Here is an 18,692-nt window from a genome sequence, read left to right as displayed (position 1 = left end):
ATTTCTTATTATTAAGTTTGAGCTCTTTGTACATTTTGGGTGTCAGATGTGTCTTTGTCCATATTTTCTCTCAATCTGATTGTCTTTTTTATAGTCTTTTGTAGAGCAGAAATGTTTAATTTTACTTAAACCCAGCTTATTAATTGTTTCTTTCATGTATCATGCCTTGGTGTTGTATCTAAAAACTCATTACCAAACCAAGATTATATAGACTTTCGCCTATGTTATATTCTGGGAGTTTTATAGTTTTGCATTTTACATTTAGGTTTGTGATCCATTTTGAGTTAATTTTTGTGAAGGGTATAACGTCTGTGTCTGGATTTTTTTTTTCCTGTTTGAGAATGTTCAGTTGGTCCATTATCATTGAAAGGGTCCGGCATGTTTTCTCCATTATATTGCATTTGCTTCTTTGTTAAAATCAGTTAACTATTTTTTTAATGTCTAATCTCTATTCTGCCTCACTGATATATTATTCCTGTTTCTTGCTTTGCCAGTAGGATATTATATTGATTACTGTAGCTTTATAGGAAGTCTTGAAGTCAGAAGTGTCAGTTCTCTAGCTTTGTTCTCCAGTATTGTATGGCCATTCTGGGTCTTTGCCTCTCCATATAAAGTTTAGAATCAATTTGTCAATACCCATAAAATAGCTTGCTGGAATTTTGAATTGGATTGCGCTGGTTCCAAAGATCAAGTCAGGAAAAAGAGACATACTGACAGTGTTTAAATCATCTTATCTGGAAACACAGAATGCTCTCCATTTATTTATTTTCTCTTTGATTTATTTCATCAGAGTTTTGTCACTTTTCTTATAAGGATCTTGTTTATACTTTGTTAGATTTACACTTAAGCGTTCATTTTTGGGGGGTGCTATTTGTAAGTGGCATCATGTTTTAATTTCAAATTCTTTTTCATTGCTGCATGTAGGAAAGCAATTGACTTTTGTGTATTAACCTGTATCTTACAACCTGGCTCTAATAGCTAGTTAATTTCAGGGTTTTTGTTGCTATTCTTTTTGTTGATTCATTTGGATTTTTTGCATAAATGATCATTCTAAAACAAAGACAGGTTTTTTTTTCCTTCTCAGTATACCTTTTATTATCTTTCTCCTTTTTTTAATCTTCCTTCCTTCCTTTCTCTCTCTCTCTCTCTCTCTCTCTCCCTCCCTCCCTTCCTTCTTTCCTTCCTTCCTTTCTTTCTTTCTCTTTCTTTTTTATCTGTATTATACTAGCTAGGACTTCCAGTGTAATGTTGAAAAGCATTGGTGAGAAGGGACATTTTGCCGTTTTCTTGATCTTTGTGGGAAAGCTTCTGGTTTCTCACCATTAAGTTTAATGCCAGTTGTAGATTTTTTTGTAGATATTCTTTTTGTAGATATTCTTTTTAAGTTGAGGAAATTCCTGTTTCTTCCTAGTTAACTGAAAGTTTTTATCACAGGCATTGGGTTTTCTAACATGCTTTTTCTGCAGCTATTGATGTGATTATGTAATTTTCCTCTTTAGTCTGTTGATGTTATGAGTTAAATATTAATTAACTTTTGAAATCAGCCTCACATACTTAGGATAGAACCTACTTGGTTATAGTGTATAATTCTTCTTTTATATTCTTGGGTTTGATTTGTTGATTTTTTAAAAAAAATCTATGTTCATAACAGATATTGGTCTGAAGTTTTCTTGTAATATCTTTGCCTGGTTTTAGTGTTAAGTAATGCTGTTCTTGTACAATGAGTTAAGATATAGGCTTTCTGCTCTTATCTTCTGGAAGAGATTGTAGAGAACAGGTGTAACTACTTGAATGTCTGGTTGAAATCATCTGTGAAACTATCTGGGCCTAGTGTTTTCTGTTTTGGAAGTTTTATTAGTTATCAGTTCAGTCTCTTTTTAATAGACATAAGTCTATTCAGATTGTTTTTATATTTCAAGGAATTGTCTCATTTTCTCTAGGTTTTCCAATTTGTGGGTGAGCTTTCATAATATTTCTTTTTGTGGTCCTTTTAATGTCCAGGGAATCTGTAGTCATAGTCCCTCTTTTATTTCTGGTATTAGTAACTTATGTCCTCTCTTTTTCTCTGTGATATGTACATTTTTATGTCCCTTTTACCTATTATACAATAGGCACTCAGCAATAGACACTTAGTTTATTAAATGAATGACTGTAAAAAAACTTGTCTTCTCAAAATAAGTAATCTGGGATCAGGTAATATGCAAGAATTAGTAATCTTAACTCTAAATAGCTAATGTCAGTCTAAAAATTCATTACTTATTTTAAATGTAGTTTCATCTTTTATAAGGTTTACTTTCATGAGGAGATGGGATGATCATTGCTTGTAGATTCAGGACAGGACCATAGGCAATTTGGGGAAGGTTTCCTAAAAATGTAATCCTGTGTCTCTCCTAAAAGTTAAGTGATCTGATTTTTAGATATAAGTCAATGGAAAAGGGTTTCATATAGCTTATGCTAATTTGTGCCAGGTGAGAGAAAAAACATGATCGCATAATAGAATGCTTACTAGCATGGAGATGGGAGATTTTTCAGAACAAGAATTCAGGCTATTTTGGGGAAATTCAGCAAACTCTGAGAGAGGATAGGAAAACAATTCAGAAATTTACCAGAGGAATTTAACAACAACAACAAAAAATTCCTAGAGTGTGAAAACTATAGTGAATGAACTGAAAAATACAGTGGAGAACCTCAATAGCAGAATTATCAAGCAGAAGAAAGAATCAGTGAACTTGAAGACAGTCTAGCTGAAAATACACAGAGGAGAAAAAAGGAAAAAAGATGAAGAGAAATGAACAAGCAAGATTCATTCAACAACTTCAAGAAAGTAAATCTAAGGATCACTGGCATTCAACAGAGACTTGAAAATAAAAAAGGGTAGAAAGTTTGTTCAAGGAAGTAACAACAGAAAACTTTCTAAGCCTGGAGAAAGAAAAATATTCAGGTAGAGGAAGGTCAGATGTCACAAGATTCAACCCAAATATCACTGCCCCATGACATATTGTAATGAAATATGTAAAAGGTCAAGGGCAGTAGAGGATTCAGAAAGCAGCAAAAGAAGCAAATAACATAAAATTCACTCAATATACCCAGGATGAGACTTCCCAGAGGAAACTTTGTAAGTCAGGAAGGAATGAGCAGTGTGCGGAAGGGGAAAATAACCTCTTAACCAAGACTATTATACCCATTGAAGGTATTCTGTAGAATTGAAGGGGAGAGAAGGACTTTTCTAGACAAACAGAATCTGAGAGAATTCATGATGAGAAGATTTCTTCTGCAGGAAATGCTAAAGGGGGTTCTCCAAACTGAAAGGAAAGGATGCTAACATGATTAAAAAAAAAATCTAAAAGTGTAAAATGGACTGGTAAGTAAGTATATAGAGAAATTCAGAATTCTCTGATACAATAAATATTATATGTAATCCACTTATAGCCTTAATATGAAGACTAAAAGACAAAACTACTCAAAGGATTTTAACTGTAAAACTTGTTAAGGGACAGGCAACACAAAAAGATGGAAATTGTTCTATCAAAATTGCATAAGGTGGAGTCTGTGTTTGGGGCTTCTAGAGGAAAATTACCTAATCACAAAAAAGACATTTAAGAGAGAGTTAAAGGAAGAGATGATCTATAAAACAACCAGGAAAGCAACAAAATGGCAGTAGTAAGTCCTTACTAATCATTAATTACCTTGAATGTAAATTGATTGGATGCTCAAATTAAAAGACATAGAGCTGCTGAATGGGTTAAAAAAAAAAAACAAGAACCAATGATATGCTGTCTAAAAGAAATTCACTTCACCTATAAGGTCATGAATCTGCTGGAAAGTGAAGGAATGAGAAGAAAATTCTATGCAAATGGAAACCTTTCAAACAAGAGTAGAAGTAGCTATCCTCACATCAGACAAAATAGTCTTTAACTCAAAAACTGTAAAAACAGATAAAGGGATCAATATGATGAGAGGACATAACAATTATATATGCCCAACCTTGGAACACTGAAATATATAAAGGCAAATAGGAACAGACACAAGGGAGAGAGAGAGGACAAAAGAATAATAGTAGATTACATCAGCACCCCACTTTAATTAGTGTGTAGATTATCTATACAGAAAATCAACATTAACAAACTTCTGAGTTAAATAGCATTCTAGACCAAATGGACCTAACAGACATCTATAGAATGTTTCATTCAATCGCTGAAGAATACACATTCTTCTCAACAGCACAGAGAACATTCTCCAGGAAAGACCATTTGTTCATCTATAAAAGCAAGCTTCAATGAATTGTTTAAAATTGAAGTCATATCAAGTAACTGTTTTGAATACAATAACTAATAACGGGAAGAATGGTAAAAATCATGCAAATAACATGGTAGTGAAGCAACATCTTCCTGAATGACCAATATGTTAATGAAAAACTTAAAAAGGATATTTGAAGACTCCTTGAGACAAGTGAAAATAGAAACACAATAATCAAAACCTATATGACACAATGAAAGTAGTCCTAACAGAAAAATTTATAGCAGTAAACATGTGCATTAAAATAGTAGAAAGTGACAGTAGAATGAATCAGACATAACTTTCCTATGTTCATATATGAATATACCACCAATGAAATACTACTTTTATTTATTGATATGTGGTACTGAGGATTTAACCCAGTGCCTCATACATGCTAGGCATCATGTACAACCGTAGGAATGGAATCCTAATTAGAATAAGTAATACTCCATGTATGTACAATATGTCAAGAGTACACTCTACTATCATGTATATCTGAAAAGAACAAATAAATATCAAAATAGGAAAAAAAATATAATAACTGGAACACAGTTTAAGAATCTAGCTATCTTCTATTAAACCAAAGATATTTGCCAGAAAAAAAAGTAGAAAGCTCTAAAATAAACAAGCTAAAAATCTGCCTCAAGAAAATAGACAAGAACAAACTAAATCCAAAAGTAGTAGCAAGGACATTATAATAAAGATCAGAGCAGAAGTAAATGAAATAGACACTTTAAAAATGATACAAGAGAATAACAAAATGGCTTTTTGAAAAGACAAAGTTGATAAATGCTTACCTTGTTGAGAACAAAGAGAAAAAAAACTCAAATCAGAGATGGAAAGGAAAACATTACAGTGGATACAATAGAAATGCAAAGGATTTAAGAGATAATTTCAAATAACTGTATGCCAATAAATTGAAAATCCTAGAAGAAAGAATAAACTCCTGAGCACATACAACTACTATAGTTGAACCATGAACAGAGAACCTGAACAAAATTGAATTAATCAGCAATAATAGTCTTCCTTCGAAGAAAAGCCAAGGGTCCAGTGGCTTCACTGCTGAATTCTGCCAATCATTCAAAGATGAACTAATACTGTTTCTTTCCAAACTATCCTTCAAAATTGAAGAGGAAAGAATTCTTTCCAAACTCATTACAAAGCCAGCATAACCCTGATGCTAAAACCAGACAGGGACATAACCAAAAAGGAAAATGACACAACAATGTACCTGACAAACAGATTGAAAAATTCTCAACAAGATACTAGATACTAGTGAGCTGAATTCAACAGCACATTAAAAAAGATCATTGTAATGGAGGTATAGCTCTGTGGTAGAGCACTTAGTAGTATGAGGCCTGGGATTGATCCCAGCACCATAAAAAGAGAGAAAAAAATCAATTTACCATCAAGTGGTATTCATCCCAAGGATGCAGAGACAACATTAAAAAAATCAATAAATGTGATATGCCATCTCAATAGGATCAAGGACAAAAATCATATGATAATTTAAATTTTTTTTAAGTTGTAGATGGACACAATACCTTTATTTTATGTATTTATTGATATGTGGTGTTGAGGATTTAACCCAGTGCCTCACACATGCTAGGCAAATGCTCTACCACTGAGCCACAATTCCAGCCCCGTATGATAATTTTTATAGTCATAAAAGTTGTGATAAAATTAAACATCCATTCATGATAAATAAGTAAAGCTTAACAAATTAAGGGAAAGAATCTCCTGACAATAAAGTTCGTATACAATAAACCCAAGTGAATGTTACACTGAATTGGGAAAAGCTGAAAGGTTTTTCTCTAAGATCTGAGATAAGATAAAGAAGCCTACTTTTACTGCCTCTATTTTATTCAATATAGGACTGGAAGTTCTAGCCAGAGCAATTAGACAAAAGAAAGAACGGATACCCATATTGTGCCTGTTCGCAGATTATATGATTTTATATATATATAATCATGAGATTCCACAAAAAAATGGTTAAAATTAATAAATTCAATAGAACTGCAGAATGCAAAATCAACATACAAAAATCAGTAGTTTCTATGTCAGTAGCAAGCTATCTGAAAAATCAAGAAAGCATGAACAAATAACCAACCTAGATATAAATTTAACCAAGAAGGTGAAAGATATTTACAATGCAAACTATAAATATTGACAAAAGAACCTGAAGAGGATACAAATAACTGGAACCATATCCTATGTTTGTAAATTGGAAAAGTTAATATTGTTAAATGTCTATACTACCCAAGGTGATGTATACATTCAATACAATCTCTATTAAAATGCCCCTGTCATACTTCACTGAGATAGGAAAACAATCCTAAAATTTATATGGTAACCACAAAAGATCCTCAATATTCAAAGCAATCTACAGTGTTGGAAGCATCAAACTTCTTGATTTCAAAATGTACTACAAAGCTATAGTAACCAAAACTACATGGTCCTGTCATCAAAAATAGACATGCTGGGCACAGTGGTGCATGCCTGTAATCCTAACAACTTGGGAGGCCCCTGGTGATGAAGCTTGAGCAGTTTTCTATAAAGTGGAATCATTGTTTCAACCTGGATTGTTGCTTATATTATTAATCTGTGTTGTATCTTCTTTGGAGAATACAAGGGCTGCCAGACTATCAGTACCTATGGAGACAGATAATAGTTGCTCAGCTTTGATTTCTCCCTTTTCCTATTAAACCATCCACAAGATGTGATAGTTTGTTTTATTGTTTCATTCTTCTTTCTCCTTCCATTATTATTAGTGTAGCCAATAAAATATTAGTAAATATAATGTGAATAGAGGTCTTAAATGTCTATGTGATTCTATAATTGTGATTCTCCATGAGAATATAATATGCTGGTAATTGCAGCTCTTTCAATGGCATTAATCGGAGCTGAACCCAATTTACAACTTCAAGGCTGGATCCTAACTCTGGAGCCTAGAGCCCTCTAGCACTGCTGTCTTGATGTAGAGTTACCTACCAAGCCAGTTGGATCAGCTAAACATAGTTGACCTGCATGCAGATCTATGAACATGAGAAAAAATGCTTTTTGTTGTTACCGCTGAGTTCTTCTGATGGTTTATTATATAGGATTGTTGTAGCATTAGCTGAGGAGTACATGAGATTGCCTTTGCCTTTGACTTCATTTGCCTGTATGAACTCAGGAAGCCAACATTTACCTGCAGTTGTATATTTATAATTATAATAACTTATAATTCTGATCTAATTAGTTCTGACCTTGAACAGATTCCTTTTCTTTCTTGGATTTAGTTTTCAGCTTTGAAAGGTAAAGGGAGCGATAGGACCAGAATAGATTTTACATCCTCATTTGTTCTGAAATTCAGAGTCTCAGGGCTGCTCCAAGTAAATCAAGACTTTTCTGTCACAGATTGTGTTCCTGACTCTTTCTTCTTAGTTCAAGGAGATTACTCTTCTCCCTATTGTCAAGTGGGGAACAGATTGTTACACATTTCTCTAGAACAATGAGGAAGAACATCCTCTTACTCATGGAGTTTCAGCATAATTCACTGGATCTTTATTTCTTAAATTTTTTATTTATAGATGGATACAATACCTTTATTTTATTTATTTATATGTGGTGCTGAGGATTGAACCCACTGCCTCACACGTGCTAAGCAAGCACTCTACCACAGAGTTACACCCCAACCCAATTCACTGAATCTTAATGTTCAATGGAATCATTTTTTCATGGCCATTTTTTTTTTTCTGCTGTGCAGGAGAGCTGGCCTTCAGTTGTTCAGACTCTGATTAGACATTGATCAGCTCTAATCTGTAAAATGCTACAGTTGTGACAACTATGTCCACATGCTCTTCCATATTTCTCAGCTCCATTGTAATTGGACTTTCCATGTGACTATGTGACTGAATTCTTACCAATTCTATTCTAATGGATGTTGGTGGAAATGGTGTGCACAATTTTTAGGCATGGCCCCTAAAATATTTTGCCTGCCCTCACTCTATCAGGTGGCTAGATGGAGAGAATCTAGTGAGACTTCAAAAGGGAGAGGATGGGTGTTGCTAACTGGAAGGAGTTTGAGTTCCTGAATAGAGCAGAGTCTCTTTCCTTGTCGACTTCCCTAGATTATACCCTTAAGTAAAAATAAGTTTTAGTTGGGTCAGTCATTGAGATTTGGGGATTTGATACAACACTAGCACTACCCTGAATAATTCAACTGCTTAGACCCATGTTCAGTATGTTAGCCAATAGCCACAGGTAGTAAGAGAGCACTTGAAATGTGGCTAGTTAGAATTGAGATGTTTTCTAAGTATAAAATAAACATTGGATTTTAAAGATTTAGTACAAAAAGAATGGAAAATATTTAAAAATCTTAATGTTATTGAAACGATAATATTTGGGTTATATTTTGTTAAAATATATTATTAAAATTAGTTTCACCTCTTTTTATTTTTGATATGACCACTTGAAAAATTTTTTTAAGACTTGATCATTATTTATTGGTTGTTCAAAACATTTCAAAGCTCATGACATATCATCTTTCATACATTTGATTCAAGTGGGTTATGAACTCCCATTTTTACCCCAAATACAAATTGCAGAATCACATCGGTTACACATTCACATTTTTACATAATGCCATATTAGTGACTGTTGTATTCTGCTACCTTTCCTATCCCCTACTATCCCCCCTCCCCTCCCCTCCCATCTTCCCCCTCTACCTCATCTGCTGTTGTTGAAAATTTAAAGTTAGCGTGACTTGTGTTTTTATTTCTGTTGGACAGTGCTGCCTCTGATATTATTATTAATTTCTTCTTTCTTTTTCTTTTCTTTTTTTTTTTAGTGCTGGGAATTGAACCCAGGGTCTACTGCATGCTAGGCAAGCATTCTACCACTGAGCCACATCCCCAGCCCTCTCACCTTTCAACCAAGACCTCAATGTATATTCCCACAAAAATCAAATATAGGGAGAAAAATCAGTGACTGTTCTTTCCTTACTACTAATTCTAACCTTAAATTATGCTATACTTAAACTTTAATGGCAGTTCAGAGGGAATTGTACTTTCAAAGGAAGAATTAACTCTTCCCTCTACTCTGGAAGAGTTTAATATGTATTGTTCTCCTCTTTACCTCCTTTCTATATCTAACTTTTCTTTTTATCTAGTGTGGTATTAATCTGATCCAGTGTGTTCTTCACTTTAGATATCATATTTTTTCATCTCTAGAGATTCCGTTTAGGTATTTTTAATATGTTCACTGCCTCCATCATGCTCATGTTTTCATCTCCTTTCATAAATATACGGAATGTTTGTTTCTGCAGTGCTGGAGATTGAACCCAGGGCTTCACACATGTGAGGTAGGTGTTCTGTAACTCAACTACACCCCAGGATGTGGATTGTATTTTTAATTGCTGTTTTCTTAATGTCCTGGTTTGATAATCTATCATCTCTGTCATTTCTATTGATGCATTTTCTCCTGATTATTGGTCATATTTTCCTGCCTTTTTACATGCCTGGTAATTTTTTTTTTTACTAGATGCCAGACATTATGAATTTTATGTTATTGTGTGCTGAATTTTATTGTACTCTTTTATGTTTGGGTACACAGTTGAATTACTTGCAATAAGTTGTATAATTTTAAGACTTATCTTTTGGCTTTATTATCTGGGTCCAGAGCAGCCTTAAATTTATTCCCACTAGGGCACTACCCTTCTGAGATGTCCCCTGTATCATGGGGATACTTTGATTGTTGGATACAAACTATTTCCATCCCCAATTCTAGTCACCCTGGCTTTCCTGAACTCTTCAGATTTCTCCTTTCTGTGCTGTGCCCTAGAAACTGCTTCCAGGCAGTGCTCTGGGATGGCCAAATAGTTTGCCTTGCTTTTTTCCTTCTCTTAGGGGGATCCTATACTGGTTGTTTTTCACTGTCTGAAAATCATGATTTCATAAAGTTTCTTCATTTTCGTAGTTGTTTTAAGACTAGAGGGCAAATCCAGTTCTTGTCACTCTTAGCCATAAGATATAGAGCTCTAACCAGGTTTTAATTTCACAAAGAAGTCATTAAGAAGCAAATGTCACTCTGTATAGACACAGAATACTACTTTGTTGTTTTGATTTGACCAGGTTATTGAAGATAATGCAGCAAAAATTAGGTAGGTGCAGTTATCTCAAAAGAAGAGCCCCTAATTGTGACAACTCAGTGTTGGATTAAGAAAACTAATTGAAGAGGAATTCTTATATCTTCCCATCAGAATAAGGTCTCTGAAGGTTTGCATAAAGAGATACCTATGCAGAAGGGCACAAGAGCAGAAGCCTTTGCTGGAGCAGCCCAAGGCTGAGAACTCTGTGGTAGACCAGTCTGAGCTGACCTATCAGAATTGTGAGTGGTATTTGAGAATGTTCTTTGTGAGAGAATACTGTGTACTCTGGATTACTGATTTAGACTAATGATTTACACAGCAATAATTTTTCAGGGGAAAGAGAAGATAGGGTGGCTGTTTCTTAAATAAGTTTTCCCTCTGTGGACATTAAACTTCTAAATGTGGAAAATTATGGCATGCTCCTGTACTGCCCAGCAGTATTCCTTCTTTACTTCTTCCCCAGATGTTAAGGGTGTGAGTCGGTAAAGGATATTTTTAAAGAGTCATTCCTTCTATGCTCTAGATGTTATCAGTACTGGCATGTTCCTTTGTTAATTTTTTTAAATGAAGTGATTCTTGACTAAATCTTTTCTTGGTTTAATATCATTGGCTGAGTTCTTCTCATGAACTTGGTCACAAAACTCATTGTAGGTAGGTCCTTTGAGCACATAGGAGCAGGAATGACACAGTTCATCACTTCCTCTTCTGTGATCACGATGTTACGATCTATCTCATCTCTCTTCTCTTGGATTCAAGACTTAACTTCAGAATCTTTCCTATCATAACACTTCACACACTCACTACTAGTTAACCTGAATTGCCACTCAAAATGAAACCTATTGCCCTCTCTGTCTTTTGTGTGAAATCAATTTATAACAACCTCCCTTACATTAGGAGATTCCAAACTTGTAGATTGCAAGTTTATTTCAGAGTCACTTCTCCATATGATTTATCTACTATCTATAATGACATTCTAAAAGGCCTCCAAGGAAATGTAAATTCTTATTACAACACGGAAACATTAAATGCAACTGAGTTAGAAGCTGTTCTAAACAGTATCATGTGTTTAGTCTTAATTTCCCCCAAATTTTGTAACACAGATTTTCCTATTTTCTTGATGAATAAATAGGCCTAGAGGGTTTAAGTGACTTGTCTGAGGTCATATAGGTATTTAGTAATGGAGTCAGGACTTGCACTGGGATTTTATAATCTTTCTTGAATATCCTCTGCCTTTTTTTCTTATTTCATTTTTCTTTTCTTTTTTTTCTTCCACACCTCTTGGCTTTGATGAGGAGCAGCTGGCCTTTTGGGAGCTCTGCCAATAAGAGGGTATCCTAATGTCTGTGAGCAGATTGATAAGTCACAGCCTGTCACAGAGAAGGATTCGTTTTCTCCTGAAAAGACGAATTTTGCTTTTTCTTTTCCTGGTTACTTGTGGACTTAAAGCCATTCTGACTGCCAAAAGTCCAGCTAGAATAAGGAAAATCGAGAGATTGTAGTAACTTGTTTATTGTTTTAGATTAATTTGGTAGTTGAGTTGGGAAATTAAATAATTCTGTGATTATTTTATTTTATTGAAATACATGATTGTGAAGCCAGAGGAAAACTATTTTCAGCAAGTTAATCACTGATGATTAATTATTTACTGGCATTTTTTGTAGTATTGTAGTAACAATAATCACCTCAAATAAACAAGCAGATAAATTCAACATAAATATGTAGACACATCTACCCATGTATATACATATATTTAATGAAATAAATGTGTTTGATATTATTAACCATCAATATCTTTTCAAGGTTAATAAATTATTTCAGCCACATAAACTTGAGACCCTCTAAATAAAATATTTTTCAGTCAAAGTGCCACAATTAGCCTCCAACAGGGCACAGTATGAAAAAATCAGACTACTGGGCCCTGTCTAGTGTCCTGGGAGCCAGCCCAGGGCAGCAGGAACCCCTGGAGTTCAGGGCCAACTGTCTGAGGCTGGAGCTGAGGCTGGTGTTAGACCAAATGCAGTTTTTCTGTCTGATTCAGGGCTTCATGGCTGCCAATCCCAGAGCCTCAGAGAGGAGAGGGGTCAAGTACCAGTTATGCTAGGCTTCCCATGATTCTCCAGAGACCAAACAATAAAGAACAGAAGGAACATGACCCTTGGGGATTTCAGCTGCATGAACAGATCATAGAGCTAAAAAGTGAAGGTAATCTTTCCTCTACCCTTCCTCTTTTCCTTGTTTCCTTCTTTACATCATTTAGGTACCTGGGCAATGCCATTTGCCCTAGAGAGTTTCCAGTTTGGGGAAATTACATAATGACCATTCCTGAATGGCTAATTGCTGTGGGGACACAGATAACTGTGGGAACACTACTAGGTGTTCAGAGGGGATCATCTTCTCAGTAAAGGTGTGGTGTTCTGCTTAGTGCTCCATGTTTTGGTGCATGGTACAGAGGACCTGGACTAATTTTTTTAAATTGAATAGTGTGACCATATAACTTAGGATGGAAATTAAGACACTTATGGAAGTGAATAAGAGTTTTTTTAATGAACTTTATGTTTAACTTTTTGAGCAATAGCCATACCCTTTTCCATAGTAGCTATACCATTTTGTATTCCCACCAGCCAATTTCTCTGTCTCCTTATCAACACCTGTTATTGTCCATTATTTTTATTGTATTTATCCTAGTGGGTGTGAAATAATAGCTCATTGTGGTTTTGGTTTGTATTTTTCTACTTCTGTTTTCACATGCTCAGCATCACATCTTATTTGAAGAAATGTCTATAGAATCCTATGCCTATATTTTAATTAGATAATTTGGTCTTTTGAGTTTTTGTATATTCTATATATTAGACCCTTAATAGATGTATGATTTACAGATATTTCCCTCATTCTTTGGGCTCTCTTTTTGCTTTATTATTTTTTTATTTTTTTTGTAGTTGTAGATGGACAGAATGCCTTTATTTTGCTTTTTAATTTTTTTTATATGGTACTAAGTATTGAACCCAGTGCCTCACACATGCTAGGCAAGCGCTCTGCCACTGAACTACAGCCCCAGCCCCTCTTTTTGCTTTCTTAATGAGGTCCTTTGAAGCAAAAAGTATTACATTTTGATTACATCTAGTTTATTTTTTGTTTGATAGTATCTTTGGTGTCATATTTAAGAAATCATTGCTTAATCCAAGGTAATGCAGATTTTCACCTGTACTTTCTTGTAAGAGTTTTATAGTTTCAGTGCTTATATTTAAGTATTTGATTAATTTTGTGTTTCTATTTGTATTATAAAGCAGAGACCCAGATGTATTCTTCCCATGTAGGTATCCAGTTGTCCCAGCACCATTTGTTGAAGGATTATTATTTCCTCATTGAATGGCCTTGGTACCTTTGCCAAAAATCAATTGACCATAAATATTTGGATTTATTGGTTGGACTCTCAATTCTGCCTCATTGTTTCATACATCTGTCCTTGTGCCACATGATCTTGATTATTGTAGCTTTGGAGTAGCTTTGGAATTGGGACATATGAGTCCTCCAACTTTTTGTCTTGGTTGTTCTGTGTTCCTTGCAATTTCATATGATATTTTTGGTTTCTGTCCATTTCTCAAAAACAAAAGTAGACAAAGATTCTGCTCAATATATAGGTTAATTTGTGGAATATTGCCATTTTAATAGTTTTAAATCTCCTAATCCATGACTATGTCTTTGCATTTAATGTCTTTAATTTCTTTCAATGATGTTTTGTAGTTTTTATTATATAAGTCTTATACCTTGTTGGTTAATTTATTCCTAAGTATTTTATTTTTTTGTGGTGCTAGGGATTTAACCCAGAGCCTTGTGCATGTGAGGCAAGCATTCTACCAACTGAACTATATCCCCAGCCCTATTTTATTCTTTTTGATGTTCTTGTAAATTTAATTGTTTCATTAATTTCATTTTCAGATTGGTCATTGCTACTGTATAGAAAACAACTGATTTTTGTATATTCATCTTATATACTGAAACTTAGATGAAATAATTTATTATTAATTATGGTAGATTTTTTTTGTTTGCTTGTTTTGTTTTAGAGTAGGTTCTTTAGAGGTTTCTATATGTAAGATGTCAATTAAAAATAGAGATAAGTTTTCTTTTTTCCCAATCTGAGTGACTTTTTTTTCTTGAATAATTGCCATGACTAGAACCTCCAATACAATATTAAATAGAAGCAGTGAAAGTGAGCAGCCCTTGCTTTGTTCTTGAACTTCGAGGGATAGCTTTCAGTCTTTCACCATTAAGTATGATGTTAACTACTGGGTTTTTCATGGTTTTCTTGATCAGATTGTGAAAGTTTCCTTCTATTCTTAGTCTCCTGAGTGTATTTATCATGATATAATGTTGGATTTTGTCAAATCCTTTTTTCTGTATCTATTGATAACCACATTTTGATACAAACCTCAAAAACTCGTTTTTTTGCATTTCATTTAAGGATGCTCTGATAAAAGATTTCCAATTAATTTAGAACAAATTTGGAGATTGTTTTATGTAAAAGTTCAGTGTCACTCAGGATACTTAAGTTGATTTCAAAAGTATTCCTTAGAGGTTTGGACTTTCTGAAATGTAATTGATGATATATAGTAAAAAGTTTGAACTGTCATACTGAAGCATTTAAAAACATTTAACATTTTTATTAAAAAAAAATCTTGCACTCTGAATATATAAAGTATATACAAATTTTAATTAGTTGCTACTTTGGTAGTATATCATAATTTACAATATAATTTTAAATATATTTATAATTAAAAATTATGTACACAATGAATTATAAGTACACTTTTGATTATTAGAGTCGTAATTTGATATGCACATTAGTTTTATTACAATTAAAAAACTCTACCAAATTTGTACTTATAAAACCATTGCAAAAATAAATAATTCTATCTTTAATGTCAATTTTTTAATTGAATTTATAGCATTCAAAATAATGTCAAATGCTTTTGGCAGAATAATCATTTTAAAATTTAATTCAATGAAAAATTGAGGTATTGTTGGAATTAACTGATTTTCTGTCTGAACCATCTGATAACACTGGTTTTGAGGTAGCATCATTTAACTGTTGGCAGGGTTCTTCTACTGTTAATTTGTTTTTTGTCTATGCATGAGAAAACTTGGAATCAATAATGAGTAAAACCTAGTTTTGGGGGGGGGAATCATTTGCTCACATGAAAAGTTGTGCTTTGTGGAATGATTTGTAAACACACCTTCTGCAGCTGCATATGACAAATTAATATCCTTGGATGCCGTCTTCTTAAAATGATTGTTAATTTCTGAAGCAGACGCTTCTCATTCTTATGTAGTCAGATCACAGCAGTAGGTGGTAAATATAGACAAACATTTTGTTCAAGTAACATATCCATCATCTACTGTCTTGTGAAATGGAAATTTGGTATTTAAATTTTCACTAAACATTTTCGTTTTTTTAGTTTATTGCTCCCAAAAGAATTCACTACAAAATATTAAACAAATAACAAAATAAATAAATAATAGTAAATTAGCATCATATACTAAATGACAACCAAAATAACAAGAGCATCCAGAAAACGTCCCTTGTGTTCTGCCTTTTTTTTAATCTCATATTTCATCTACACTAACCCTAATAACTTCTCACTAACCCTTCTAATTAGTGGTCCAAGCACTTTATGCATTGGAAAGTCTGTGTATTGGCCATGACACAACAGGCTGGTAAAAGTGACAGATACTTCCAAGCCTTGGAGTTAGCTGGTCCTACTTGTTGATGTACTTAATTTTATTAGTGCAAATCATCTGTGAAAGGGATATTGTATAAGAATTGGGAAAAGAGGAATTATAGATCATCTTCTTTCAAATGTGTTAAATTAATAAATTTGTGCCTGTGCATGAGTCTCACATGCCACTAGCTGAAACTATAGTAGAAGAAGTGTAAAGTGGAAATCTATCCCAGTTTATTTTAATGAAATTTTTGATAATAATACTTCAGTACAAGATGGGAATTCTAGGATGAACAAGAGGGGATGCCAGGAAAAAAGTGTATTTTGGGACTGTCCTTGGAAAATCAGAATATGTGGTCTCCCTACTTCTAATGGTCTGGGAGAGAGAGTCGTCTGGGATAGGAGAGAACAGGGGAAATGGTTGATGACATTCATTCTTCTCTTTTATGTTTATTCAAAGACCTGAAAATGACAATTTTTTCTTTGATGCCTAATGGGATCTAGACTGGGTTCCATGGGATATGGTGACTGTCTTTAATCTTTTAAGTAATCTTTAGATAAGTCTTTAAAGAATCCTGAATAGGTGGTTTACACAGAAATGGAAGTGGGAATATGTGTAAATCTACTTCAAATTTTGATTTCATCTGGACATCTCAAGCTCCTGAGAGCAAGTAACATTGTCTAACCTCTGTTCTGCCAGCCCTAGGGCTTGGTAGTATCTTTCCAATTTTGCTAACTCTGGAGTGCATCACTAATCTTTGCCAAGATTTTCAGCTCTTTCATCAACTTGGTAATTAATTCTCTGTATTCAGTTCTTTGTTGGAAATTTTTGGAATGATTCCTGTTTTCTGATTGAACCTTGATTGTTTTGGATCTTCTCCCCACTTCTTTTTTTTTGTCATAATCCTTCGGTGCTTGGTGTTGCCCACCTTATCATTATTCTATTTAATGGGACCTGGGATTTTCTGCATTTTACATACCTCATCTTCCATCTCCGATCAAAATTTGCTAAGTCAGCTATTTGACATACAGTTGTCTTGCCAAGGTGTTATGTCATGATAATGGATTACTATGAATTGCTTTCAAGAGTATTCAAACTCTGCACAGAAATGTATGGCCGCATGGTGAATTGCTCAAAAGAAGGATTTCTAATGAATGTTAGAATTTCAGGCTTCTTCTGGGAGCTCCTAAAACTTCACTAGGCGCATAGTGCTCTTCTGCTGAGAAACTTCTCTTTTCTCAAACTGACCAGAATTTGGGAAGCTGAACATGAAATGATGCCACTGATTGAAAACAGCCAAAGGTTTTTTGGCACTTTTTTCCTGAAATGGAAAAAACCTGCAAATGAACAGAATAGCTAAGTCCTATTCTCTAGAGGTATACATGAAGGGTGGAAGAGGAGTGTGGACTTCATGGCTTGAGAGAGGACCTAGATAGGCAGATGGAGAAATGATAGGGCAGGTAATTGTGTTTGAGTTCCACAGTAATCAGTCTACAGGGAGAACTAGAATTAGGATGTAGGCAGGAGGAAAAGATGAGGAAAAGAAGCAGAAATGGACATAGGGCTTTGTGAATCCTCACCTGCTTCAAGGGCACAACCTGAGAACAACAGAAACCACTCTTCACCTGGGCAGGTGATAAAGCCCATAACCCCCTTGTATGCAGCCTGGCCACCTCCTTCTTAGATCAGCCTCTCTTAAACAGTCATCCAGAGATTCTCCTGAGGACAAGTAATGTCAAGCAGAGTGATCTACAGTGACAGATTCTTCTATAGCCCTAAAAGTAGTCGTTACCCAAAATAGGCACCCAACATGATCACTTATGATTTGCCATAAATACCAGCACTACCAATATTATCTTGATACAAGGACCTGGCTTTTAAAGCTTTAGAAAGTTACAACATCATAAATATCTACAAACATGTTGTTTCATTTGCTGTCATCATTTTTTCTGCTTCAACATGGTTCTGGCCAATTTTGGAAGTTTTCATGTAAACATATGAATGTAATGGTAAGAAAAAATGAAAACAGAACAAAATCAGGTCAAGTATCACATTTAATACATAAATATTATGATAGAATATGAAATTGTTTTATGGGTGGTTAAAATAAACCGTTATTTTCAGTGGTGATGGAGGAGGTAATGTTACATGTATTGTCTCAAGTCTAAAAAGAAATGATGCCAAAATAGGGAATGGAGCAGATCTCTTTAGATCCTCTTTTTTTTTTTTTTTTTTAAATCTGGCTAGTGATGTCCATTTTTATAAATGACTTGGTAGTAACCTAAAATACCAGATCCAACACATTTATGCTCATATAAATTTATACTGGCACTTTAAGAATACCAAAAAAATGTTATTTTACAATACCCAATGCCCTATGACATGTGTACCATAAAAGAAAATTAATTCTGAAATAAAGTTGTTTCTCATCTGTTGTCACAAAGTCATTTGGTGAAAATGAACAATTTGGGTTCTATGAAAATGTTAATTAAAGAGCAATATGAAATGGAAGGAGACCCTCATGGTTATACAAAATTACATACAAGAGGAAGTGAGGGGAAAGGGA

The 18,692-nt window shown here is 34.1% G+C and overlaps 1 protein-coding gene across 4 annotated transcripts in view; it reads left to right on the top strand.

Annotated features, from left to right (window-relative positions):
• Positions 1–11,820, top strand: part of Ap4e1 (adaptor related protein complex 4 subunit epsilon 1) — a 77,810-nt gene extending 65,990 nt beyond the window's left edge. For 2 of the 4 annotated variants that reach the window (XM_048793562.1, XM_048793563.1), the window contains one exon: positions 9,110–11,820. In XM_048793562.1, the coding sequence (XP_048649519.1) occupies positions 9,110–9,145 (36 nt within the window). In that variant the 3' untranslated portion in view covers positions 9,146–11,820. The remainder of the gene's footprint in view (positions 1–9,109) is intronic. The other 2 variants (XR_007343933.1, XR_007343932.1) reach the window with 2 other exon arrangements.
• The last annotated feature ends 6,872 nt before the right edge of the window (positions 11,821–18,692 follow it).

The sequence above is a fragment of the Marmota marmota genome, unplaced genomic scaffold, assembly GCF_001458135.2.
Source record: "Marmota marmota marmota unplaced genomic scaffold, marMar, whole genome shotgun sequence".
Classification (NCBI taxonomy): Eukaryota; Metazoa; Chordata; class Mammalia; order Rodentia; family Sciuridae; genus Marmota; species Marmota marmota.
This window is presented reverse-complemented; position numbering and strand designations above follow the sequence as displayed.